This window comes from Notechis scutatus, chromosome 3, assembly GCF_049901735.1.
Source record: "Notechis scutatus isolate UNSWTSFEM ecotype Mainland chromosome 3, rNotScu1.2, whole genome shotgun sequence".
Lineage (NCBI taxonomy): Eukaryota > Metazoa > Chordata > Lepidosauria > Squamata > Elapidae > Notechis > Notechis scutatus.
This window is the reverse complement of record NC_142011.1, coordinates 60,367,148-60,379,573: the sequence shown is the minus strand read 5'-3', so window position 1 is coordinate 60,379,573 and position 12,426 is coordinate 60,367,148. Positions and strand designations below refer to the sequence as shown.

Below are 12,426 nucleotides of genomic sequence, written 5' to 3'. Positions count from 1 at the left end.
CTGAAAATTCTGATATTCGATATTTTCTAACTATCATTGACAAATCCATAATTCAATTAACACACAAGTATTTAACTTGAAGACAGTAGAAACTCTGAACTCAAAACTCTGTTGCCAGAAAAATTGGAATCCTAGTGTTGTAAGTTAAAAAGGCAGGGTCCAGGATTGCCACTAAATCATTTAAATCATAGAACTTTAGATTAAATAAAGGAGTTTACCAAGATCTTTATTTGGTTACAGGTTTTCAGTCCAATAAAAAATTATAAAAGTATTTACATGCACTATATGTAGGTGTATTATTCAGGAGGCACTATTGTTCAAAATACAATATTGCAGGATTAAATTATTCCGGTACTATATATGTCACACCTACTACATACTGTACAAAATTCACATATAATTTTGCTGATACATGGTACAGCAATCCAGTAAACAAAACTGTCCAATTCATGTATATTGAAGCATTACCATGGTGCTTCAATGACACCAAATCACTTCCATACCCAATCTTTGTAAATATCAGTAAATAATGTGCAACGGTGCACAGTAAAGAGTAAATAATGTGCACAACACAACTGTTGCGCGGTGGGGGTTTTCAACAGGTGCACATTGCACAGAACTACTGTTGTTGACCCAATCACAGCACAACATACAAAAATTTGCTAGCCCTTAAAAGCTAGGATGCTCTCCCTCAAGCATATAGGTGTAGAATCAAAATGGAGATGTAATGGAACAAATATCACATGCTCATATATTATCATTAGTGATCCAGACATTTCCCAATGAATATATTTTGCAGAAGATAAAAGTTTTGAATTGGACTTGGGAAGAAGGTACTTAAATTCCTACAAAGCTACTAAGTTAATTGAGTGGCATTCAGGCAAATTGTCATCTCTTAGGTCAACCTGCCTAACAAGACTATTGTGAGGATAAAAAGACATAATCCCATAATTTCAGCTTTGACAAATTGCTGTTGCTTGGGTTAGTTGCTACTTCTCAGGCTAACCAATGATTAATGTGAAATCATGACAATAAGGATCTGCTGTCCCAAAACACCTTGGAGAAAAGGACAAGATGGAAATGAAAATGCATTCAGCATTAAAGGGAGTCTTAGAAGCTTCTCGGACTTTGAGCCTAGAACTCTTTTCCCAGCCTGGTCTGTTTTTCTCCACATGTGGTGGAATAAAAAATCCCTCCAGCCACATCCATGATTAAAAACTATTTTAAAACTTCTACAGCCTGATAGAGAAACTTTTGTAAACATGCTAGATCCCACCTACTGGCTTTTAAAAATACTTGGGTAGCTGCTTTCCCCTTTTAGCATTTTCATTCATTCAGATTAGCCAGCAGCAAAGAACTCTACAAAGAAACAGCCTGAGAAACTAAGGGAACAACTTCTTTCTGTCTAGAGCAGGGCTTTCCAACTGTGGCAACTTTAAGCCTGGCATACTTCAACTCCCAGAATTCCCCAGCCAGCTTGCTAGGGAATTCTGGGAGTTGAAGTCCGCCAGGCTTCAAATTGCCAAAGTTGGAGAGCCCTGTTCTAGAACAGCTTTTCCAGTCTCTGCAAGCAACACAGCATTCAAACTGAAGTACAGAGCATTTAAGCCCCAAGGTTCACACAGTGGACTGAAAATGAAAATCTCAGAAAGCGAGAAAGTTCCGTGAAATAATAAACACTTACTCTGAAAAAGTACCTTCACAATCTCTTTCATTAGAGTACTTCTCCCTGAAAAACTGTCACAAAGAAGGCCAGAGCCTTAAATTATTTCTTCCCTAGCTAGCTTGTCTTCCCACTTGGGATGCGAAGGGGTGAATTTATGCTAAAGTCAAGGATGGCACTGATTTTTATTTGAACCTGAGGCAAGGCTTTAAGCCTGCTTCAGTCTTAACTGCCACTCCCAAAACTTGTTGCACAAGCCCAAAAAGCCCTATTCGTAAAACAACTCCTTGGGCCAATTGAACATACAGAAAGATTGGACATCAGATGAATGACAATACTTTGGCCTTTAAGGCCCCAACCCCAGTATTTCAACTATGGCTGACTGCCCATAACACAAGATAAATGCACTTTAGGTACAATGATTGAAGGCACGGAATATATATTCAATCCTAAACAGCCAAGAAGCTGCCACAGACATACAGAAAAAGTTGTATTTCTTTGAATCCAATTATGGAATGATTGCTAATGAATAATTAGATACAGACTTCCTTTTGACTATTAAAGAAGAGTTCCAAAACAATTTTGGGGTGTCTTTGTAGCTTTGGCTTCCTCCTCTTTACAAATATTTCTCCAGGCCGGAGGCAAAATTTGACTGTCTCAGGTAGGTACCGCCGGTGGCGGTGGCGGCGGCTCCAAACTGGCCGAGCCCATTGAGTTGCGAGGCTGCGAGGCCCACCAGCTGTTCCGCGTGTTCCGGGCAAGAAGAAGCAGGGCGCCCGGGTTGCACAGCCAGCCTGCTGGGGGCTCCGTACAGCTGCGAGTGGGGTGGGGAATAGGCGCCGGGAGGCACCGCTAGGTGGCTGGAGGGAGAGGCAGCGTAGGGGTAGGTCGGGCCTGAGGGCTGCCGACCCATTAAGCCGGGACTCGCTTGCTGCGCCTGGAAATAGGTCTCCGTCGGGTTGCCCATCGGGCAGGGGCCCAGGTCGGCCACGCCGTTCAGGCCCAAGGAATGGTAAGGCCCCAGGTCCATGCCCATCGCCGAGGAGGCCTGCAGGGCGACTGCTTGGTGGTGGTGTTGCTGCTGCTGCTGTTTGGAACTGATCAGGCTGTCGATGCTGAACATTCGCGAGGGCAGCGCAGGCGGCGCCCCCGGGTATTGGGGAAGGGCGGAGAGCTGCGGGCTGTAGGCGCGGACGGGAGAATAGACGGCATCGCCGCCGCCACCCGGGTAAGCTAAGGCTCCGGAGCCCCCGCAAGGGCCGGGCCTCCCGACCGGAGCCGCGTTGGGGGTAAAGGCGCTGGCGTTGGGCATGTAGCCCGGGTAGGTGGTGAGGTCGGTGCGCTTAAAGCGCTTCCGGCGGCGCAAGAAGCTGCCGTTGTCGAACATGTCCTCGGCGGCCGGGTCCAGGGTCCAGTAGTTACCCTTGCCCGGGTGGCCCGGCTCGCGGGGGATCTTGACGAAGCAGTCGTTGAGGGTCAAGTTGTGGCGGATGGAGTTCTGCCACTTCTTGGGGTTCTCGCGGTAGAAAGGGAAGCGCTCGGTGATGAATGTGTAGATGCCGCCCAGCGTCAGCCGCCGCTCCGCCGCGTTGGCGATGGCCATGGCGATCAGGGCGATGTAGGAGTACGGGGGCTTCCCTCGCTGCACCGGGCGCTTCCTTCGACGGCCGCCGCCGCCGCCTCCTCCTCCTCCTCCCGCGCTGGCCGAGGTGCCGGCACCGGAGGGCTGATCGTCCGCCGGCTGCTCGTTTACTCTCTCCGCCGGGCTCCCTCTGGGCTCCGACTTGATCAAGAAAGGCTCCACTTTGCAGCTCGACGGGGAGGCCCGATGCCCAGCGGGGGAATCCGGGCTTGTCCCCTGACTGGGCGAGTGGAAGGCGTCGGCTGTCATGGTGCACTTACCCGAGAAGAAGGAAAAACCGGCCAGATTCATATACCAAGAAAAAGAGTGAAAGAGAGAGAGAGAGAAAAAGAGAGAGAGAGTGTGTGTGTGTGTGTGAGAGTGAGTGAGTGTGTGTGTGAGAGAGAGAGAGAGAGAGAGAGAGAATGTGTGTATGTGAGAGTGTGTGTGTGAGAGAGAGAGAGTGTGTGTATGTGTGAGAGAGTGTGTGTGAGAGAGTGAGTGAGTGTGTGTGTGTGTGTGTGTGAGAGAGAGAGAGAGAGAGAGAGAGAGTTTGCGCACCAGTGGGGGGGATGTCAGGGTGGAAGGAAGCAACGGGGTGAATGAAATGGAGCAGCTCCCGCGGGGACCAGGTAATGAGGCTGGCCGGGTCGCTTTATATAGCTCGGTCCTGGCGCCACCCTGGGGCTCCCCCTGAACGGGGCGGTGGCTACCCACAGCCACCACCTGGGCGATTCTCCACTCCTGGTGGACCAAGCGAGAGTTTTGAGAATGAGGCGGGCAGCTGGGCATTTCTGTGCAGCACCTCTCGAAAACCCCAGGCGGGGATGTCTTTCGCTACCTGCGCCAGGTGGAGGGGTACTTTTCCTTGCTCCCTTGTAAGAGCAGCCCCATCCTCAAGTGCAGAAGTCTCCAAACTTGGCAACTTTAAGACTGGTGGATTTCAACTCCCAGAATTCTCCAGCCAGCACAGCTTGAAGTCCACCAGTCTTAAAGTTGCCAAGTTTGGGGACCCCTGCCCAAGTGGGTTTCTCAGCAACCTGTCCCAGGACTTTCAGCGGGACTTTACGCAAAGCCGGTGCTCATAATAAGGTCACTTGGCTCTCATCTTTATTTTTGCAATAAATCCTTAGTAATGTATTACTAACTCTTGCGTACTATCGGAGGCTTCCCCGGAGCACTTCACTGGCTGCTAAGCACCTTTAGTTTTTGGGAGAGACGTCTCTGGCTTTGAAAGCGGAACTGCTTTCAAAGTCAACCAGCTTTGGAGATTTGGAAAGGCCGAGTAGCGAAATTCGCCCATAGAGGCGGTGGCGTGAGAAGAACGGGCATTAGTTGGGTGTTTGCAGGAGGCCAACCCCCATTGTGTAGAAATTTGCCGCGGATGAAATTTGGTTGAAAGGCACAGATATCAATAAGAAAGAATGCCTTGCAGTCCCGTTGTCTCCCCTAGGCAGAGAGACTTGGGCAGAGAGAGAGAAAAACAGAGTATTGTTTTGTTGTTGTTAGTTGCAAAGTTGTGCCTGACCCATCGCGACCCCATGGACAATGTTCCTCCAGGCCTTCCTGTCCTCCTGTCCTGTCCTCCAGACATCCAGCCACCTCATTCTCTGTCGTCCAGTTCTTCTTTTGCTCTCAATCTTCTTTTGCATTAGGCTCTTCTCCAGCGAGTCGTTCCTTCTCATTAGGTGGCGAAAGGATTTGAGTTTCATCTTCAGGATCTGGCCTTCTAAAGAGCAGTCAGGGTTGATGATCTCTAGGACTGACCAGTTTGACCGCCTTGCAGTCCAAGGGACTCACAGGAGTCTTCTTCAGCACCATAGTTCAAAGGCCTCAATTCTTTGGCGCTCAGCCTTTCTTATGGTCCAACTTTTCCAGCCATGCATTGTGGGACTTAAACTGTTCTTGAGTGAATTGGCCAATTGCAGAGTTAATTTTATCAAGATACTCCCAAGTCACTTAGCAGTATCAAAGGATACTTTTTTTTTCTTCCCCCAGAGAATTTTAGATGCATGGCATCCACACACGTTTTTCCCATTTGGCAAAAGAACAATTTCCCCCTGTGCATTTTTCCCCTTGGGTCCATGCAACATAATCCCAACCCAAACTTTTCTCTTCCCATTGGTGATCTTCTTCCTGTCTTCACTGGCTCTCTATTGGTTCTGTTTTAAACTGTTGCAGATGGTGTCTTCCTGATTCATGTGGAACAAGGATCAGTTTCCCTTCTGACTTTCTGGCTTTTTCCTTTTGGCACATGGAGTGGCGGGGCCAGAAATCTCCCAATAAGGGGACTGCAGAATTGGGGAAATATCAAACTAGAAATAGCCTTGGAGAGAGAAGAAGCCAGTCCCTGTCCTAAATGTGCAACTAAACTTGATACTTACAGCCAAAACACTGCTGTATCCATGGTGGTGCAGTGGTTAGAATGCAGTATTGCAGGCTAGTTCTGCCCACTGCCAGCAGTTCGATTCTGACTGGCTCAAGGTTCATTCAGCCTTCCATCCTTCTGAGGTCAGTAGAATGAGGACCCAGATTATTGGGGGCAATATGCTGACACTGTAAACCGCTTAGGGAGAGCTGCTTATATTAAAATGCACCTCTATATCAATGCAGATTGGGAGAACAAACAGCACTCCAATTGGATTATTCACTCCTATCATGTCCTATCTGCTGAAGAGATCTGCATTTTTTCAAAGCTAGTTAACTCTTTTGAGCCCCTTTAAAATACTTTGAAGAAGGGGGGGGGGATAAGAAAAAAAATATTGGTACTTCAGAAGTTTGATATTGGAGGGGACTCCTAAGAACTCCATGGATAGCCAAGAAAACAAAGATAGGGATAAAGACCAGGCTCTCCTTAGACTTCCATGATACTGGAAAAAATGGAACAGAAAGAGAACCAAAGAATGGCCAACAAGCAGACGATGAATCAACTCAATTATAGCAGTGATGAGTGCATGGTTGGGAGACCTGAAAGTCAGGATGGGGACAGATTATCCCGGAGAGGGTCTATGTCATTGCTATAAGTTGTAATAAGTCAATACCAACTTAAGGGCACATTGTCTATCAAAATTGCAGAGATTATTTTGTTGAAAATGTCTCCCTCCCTCATAGGCCAACACACACATTCCTATACAAATTTGGTTCTTCATTTCTGAGTGCAGACTGATGACTTTTTAAAGCATCATCCAGTTGCAAACTGAGCCAGGCGAAAGGAATTTTTGGAACTTAGTCTGTAACTACAAAGAAGTTATCTGATACATACAAAGGCTGTTTCAAACTTCTATCCGTCGTTTGAATCAGCACCCATATAGCAATAGGGATCCCAGCTTCAATTGTAGGTAGTCTTCAATTACCAGTTCAGGTTTTGAATTGAAATTGTTTCCTGGTGAAACCAACAAGGATGCAACACAACCAAAAGATGTATAAATCTGTGCTCCTTAATTACCACTTTTCAGCACAATCAAATCAAGTGACCCTTTGGGATTTTCTACAGATGTGAGCCTATTCAGTGGTGTGATGCTATGTCTCTGCAAGATAGCTACACCAAAGCAGATATTGTTGATTTCAAGGATAGATAAAGGAAAACATTCCACTCGCACATATGTACTAGTCGTTTCTGGCTCTAGGGGCGGTGCTCATCTCTGTTACAAAGCCGAAGAGCCAGCGCTGTCTGGAGACATCTCCATGGACATGTGGCCGGCATGACTAAATGCCAAAGGCACATGGAAGCACATAGGGTGCTTCAAAAGACTGCCATCCTATGAACAGCAACTTAGAAAAAAGCCTCTGGATATGAGGTTGGACTTGGCATGATAGTTCTGTTGTGCACATACTTAAACTCAGAACTGTGCATTTCAGTTATATAATCTTAGGAAGAGGAGCAAGCAATGCCAATCAAATTGGCAGACAATTGGGGATGATATTTATAACAAGATTCTGATAATTAATATTATGTTACAGACAACTAGCAGTTCTGGAATCTGCCAATTGTCAAGGCTTTCCCACTGTATCCAATGGACCAAGTAAATGAAACCCAAACTGCATGACTGTATGCATTTTAGTGGATTAGTTGTAATAAAATTGTCTGGGAATAGTTCTTCCACATTTGTGCTATCCAGCCAGTGTATGGGAATTGGATAGTTAGGTAGCAATTGTGAGCTGTTCCCTTAAGGGAATGCATCATGGTAAATGTAGTTAAGGTATCCTGGGAAATGTAGTCTATGTCACGTGACCACATCTGTAATCCTAATTGGTCACTAAATTGACCCTCGATGGGTTGGGGGAGTTTTCCTCACTCTTGGCTGAATTCATGGACTCATGGTAACTGTTCTAATTCTATCGTTACAATATGGGAGAAAAAGGATAGGAGATAAACCATCTTTTTAGCTACAAGACAGATATGCAAAGGATTGGTCATTGAAGAAGAACTTTGTCACAAATGTGAGTTATGAGGATACCTGATGAACCAATGAAAGTACTTTGTTATGGATGTTTTGTGGAGTTTATCTATCTGCATCTCTACAGGATACAGAATAGCATTTCTGTATTTACCATTTACTCATTTACTCATTGGTTATTTAAGCATGGGTCCCTTCCTGCATATTCTGGGCTTTGCTTTTCAATTGTTTGTGTTTCCTCTTGTAAAGCAGGCACCCACTGATTATTACAATAAACATGGTTCTTCTCAAGTGCTGTGCTCCATACTTCTGAAGTTTACTAAATATCCTACCTATGGGATTCACCCATGCTGCTTTCACCCTGTTTTCCTTTTGACCTGGAGCTGGAACTCCAGTCACCATCAATCTTGCTGCTTCCATCCTCCCTGCACATCCAGAATGAGATTATGTCCTAGAACTGTATGGCAAACTGTCCTTCCATGAGCTGCAATTATATGCTTGCTTTCCTGTGAGCCTTTCTTCAGGTGCATCTCTTAAGTGCAGCACAAAGATGTCCCAGCACTTATCCTCTTTTCCTGCTGAGTCCTCATTGCCTTAAACTGCCTTGAATAGAAGCTCCTTTGTGCCTGCAATCTGTGGGTTGAACTAAGAGATGGGGTCTAGACTCTAAAGGAAGATGGAAAGAACAAGCAAACTTCATCCTTGACTGGTTCTGCATGAAATAATTCCTGGATCACACATACTTCCAATAAACAACATCAAAATGAAACTTTGCAGAAGCAACTGAAAATGTGTAATGTATGCACTGATAATAAAAGCAGCAGTACACAGAATCCAGCTCTTTCTGTCCATTGAAATTGAACTTCTGTATCTTTACCTTCATGATCTTCCCTTCAGCATAGAACTGGAACTTTCACAAGAGAGTTAATCCAGCTCCCACCACCCCACATACACACAAAGATGTTCTGGTGCTCTTTCAAACCACTAATTGTTTGTATATAAGAAGCTTATGTAATAGTTGACAAATGCCCCAGACTGCATCAGGAGAATACTATTGGTGAAGCAATAACCACAGCAAGAATTGTGTTGGGAGAAAAGAACACAACAATGAAAAAGAAAAGTGCTGTAAGAACTAAGGATGACTTTCAGTTGACATTGGGCTGTGGATATTATGAAGGCAAGATCATGAAGGTAAAGGTAAAGATAAAGATAAAGGTTCCCCTTGCACATACAGGCTACTTGTTCCCAACTCTAGGGGGTGGTGCTCATCTCTGTTTCTAAGCTGAAGAGTCAGTGCTGTCTGAAGATGTCTCCATGGTCATGTGGCTGGCATGACTAAATGCCGAAGGCACACGAAGCACTATTACCTTCCCACCAAAGGCGGTCCCCTATTTTTCTACTTGCATTTTTACATGCTTTCAAACTGCTAGGTTGGCAGAAGCTGGGACAAGTAATGGGAGCTCACTCCGTTGCACGGTGCTAGGGATTTGAACCGCTGAACTGCCAACCTTCTGATCAACAAGCTCAGCGTCTTAGCTACTGAGCCATCATGTCCCTATCATGAAGTTACATTACATTAAAACAGTTAACATGACATCTTTGTTTCACTTTTGAAGACGCCTGAGGATAGACATCTTCCATATGTCATTGTGGAGGGCCTTCTAGAAAAGGTTGAACTCCGATGTCTTAAAGGTGCTTTTCAAAAGGCAACTGTTTTTAATCTTTGTTTTTTTATCCTTGTTACCTTGAAAACATTTTGCACTCATCTAAGAAGCTTTTTCAGTTCAGTTCTTCAATTCTGAACTGAAGAAGCTTCTTGGATGAGAAGCGAAACATTTTCAAATGAAAAAAACAAGAAAGTCCAGGTGCCTTTTGAAAAGCACTTTTGGGACAACCATGACTTGGATGATTGAGAAATCTCCATAGCTCTGGTGTTGGGAAATGTGAAGTTAACAGATTTGGAGAACATGCACCTGCTAAATTGTAGCCATGTAGAATTAATCTAGTTAGTAGCAGTAATTTCTTTCAATATCACTTCTCATGTGGAATAAGACAACTTCCAAGGGTGACAATATCAAGTATGAAATTCATGTTTCTAACCTTGGTTGACCTCCATTTCTACTGGCCCAATTGATGGGTCAGTAACCTATCTATCTATGCCAGTGTTATAGTTTCTGGGCTGCTCATTATCATGTCCTCCATTGTAGTCTTCACCTGCCTGTTTCATTTCTCTATCTAATTTTCTTGACAGTGGCAATAAAGTTCATTTGTAACAAGATGGGCTCTTCCTGCCCCCAAGGCTTCGAAAATCTCTGTGTCAGTGTGCATTTCCTTCCCTGTCTCAAAGTTTATATGTTCTAAGCCTGAAGCTAATATTTTGAGGCTCCTTTAAAAATTGCTCAATGGCTTAGAAACCAAGATCTCAAAGTCCACCTATCTCACTAGGTGTCTCTGTTGCCATGTTCCCAATTGCACTTAAATAAAACTAATGGGAAATTCAGTTTCATCTCCATTAAATAAAATGGCAAAAAGAAGAGTTACATTTGCTTTATACTGAATTGTAGATGAAAGGGCATGCTAAAATAATCCGGAGACAATGTTGACTCCAAATTCAGAGATAGCTGTCCAAAACTAAGGATTCTAATAGAGTTTGATAATATTAGTCCAATATTATAAAAAAAAAAAAAGCAACCTAATTTTGAATAACTTCAATTAGGTTTTGTCAGCCAATGCTGTGGAGGGAAATTAAGCAAATTAGTGATTTGAAACGAGCAATAAAGGCAGGATAGGGCTCAGCCACAAAGACTTCAAAATTCCTTATGGTAGTCCTTGACTTACAACCATTTGTTTAGCAACAGTGTGAAGTTACAATGGCACTGAAAAAGGGACTTATGGCTGGTCCTCACACCTACAAATGTGGCAGCATTCGCGACATAATAAAATTTGGGCATTTGGCTGCCAGTATGTATTTATGAGTCTCATAGGGTCATGTGATTACTATTTGTGAGAGAGGTGGTATTCAGCAGGTTCTGACCAGTTCTGGAGAACAAGTAGCGGAAATTTTGAGTACGACTGGCTGACGAATTCTGGGAGTTGAAGTCCACAAATCTTAAAGTTGCCAAGTTTGGAGACCCCTAATTTAAGACCAGGTTATCTGCAAGACTATTGTTTCCACTATGAACCTATCCAGTTGCTTAGATCAATGGTTCTGGTAAGGAGGTCATCTTCAGAAGAACTTTCCCCACTGTGGGGAAAGGCTCTCCTGAAGACAACCTTGTTGCCAGAATTATTGGATATGCAGGAGACCAACTTCTCCTGTATGGCTCCCAGACTATTGAATGTATTTTTCTAAGGATAGGGAAATAGTAAAAGCATGAGTCTTTTGCTGAGCTAGTAATTAAATTACTAGACATGGTATGTATTTTGATGTTGATTTCAACTGTATTAATTTTGTTTTACTTTATGCCTCATAGACATTAAATGTAGGAACAAACCAAGAAGCGGGTCTATCAATGCAGTAAAAAAACATAGAAGTGAGATTTCCCAACTTTATTCTGAATTTAATGGGTAATTGACTGACTCAGCTGTTCATGGTACACCAACCTTTCCATTCCTCTGCAAAATAATGCTGTCGATGAAGCTGCCTCTGCCAGTAGAAAATTATAAAGGGGGCAGTGAATATGACTGGCTGACCTTCAAGTCAGATGTTAACAGCTTTAGACAAGTGTGGGAGTTTTACACCCATATCTGCAGAAAAATCTGATGTTTAGTGCCCTAACCGTGAACAGGTCATCCTTAAAGCTCTGACCATCCTAGGGAAAAAAGCGAAAAAGAAAAAGAGAGAGAGAGAGGGGTGGGGGAAGGGAGGGCCTAGGGGGATTGTGCAGGTCTTAATCCTTCTGCCATTCTGCATATTCATGGAACATTGTCATAACACATCGGGCAGTTCAGTGGGACAAAAGATCTGTCGGCACCCCCCCTCCCCATTCCTCTGATGAGTGAGACAAATGCTGAGTAAACACTTGGAAACCATTCACTGAGCCATTCTCATCTGGGTGAAAAAGACCTGGCTCTTTCTTGCAGACCCAGAGCTGCTCAACTTAATAAAGTACGGGCCATGGCTTGTGAAAAGAGTGGCCTACCAATGATGAAAACGTGGATTATCTCATTGCCCTCTCCTCGTAGCCAGCAGGGCTTGCATTTGAAGTGCACTTGGTCTGACATGCAATTACACACACACACACACACACACACACACACACACACACACACATCCCAAAAAGGAGGGGTGGCTGGCTGGGATGGCAGAAGCGACAGAGTGGGACTGCATTTGGAGAACGTAACAATGGTGCCTGCAGTTTCTCCCCTAAAAACCTATCTGCTCCTTTTTTGGCACCAAGTTATTATTGAGGTTCTAATAAGTATTTTGGCAAATATTGATCCAACACACCTTGCTCAGTAACAGAGACTTGGAAGGGACCTTGGAGGTCTTCTAGTCCAACCCTCAAGTAGGAGAGACCTTATACTATTCCAGACAAGTGGTTGTTCAGTAAATTGTTAAAAGCCTCCAGTGATGGGGCACCTTCAATTTCTGAAGGCAAGCCATTCCTTTGGCTAATTGTTCTCTTAGGAAATTTGTTCTTGCTGTTAGGAAATGTTAGTAAATTTTAGGAAATAAGGAGCAACAAATAGTAGTAGTGGTAGACACTCTCTAACTTACAGAATTACTTATACTCTCTAACTCG

At 44.3% G+C, this 12,426-nt stretch overlaps 1 protein-coding gene across 1 annotated transcript; it reads right to left on the bottom strand.

Moving 5' to 3' along the window:
* Window positions 1–243: 243 nt before the first annotated feature.
* FOXE3 (forkhead box E3) lies at window positions 244–3,596 on the bottom strand. The gene has a single exon (XM_026665693.2). It carries the CDS (start codon window positions 3,594–3,596, stop codon window positions 2,280–2,282), a length of 1,317 nt encoding a protein of 438 aa, XP_026521478.2. The 3' UTR covers window positions 244–2,279.
* Window positions 3,597–12,426: the final 8,830 nt, after the last annotated feature.

Excerpts from the sequence above, each read along its gene's own strand:
- FOXE3 (XM_026665693.2), bottom strand. The coding sequence starts at position 3,596 with ATGAATCTGGCCGGTTTTTCCTTCTTCTCGGGTAAGTGCACCATGACA.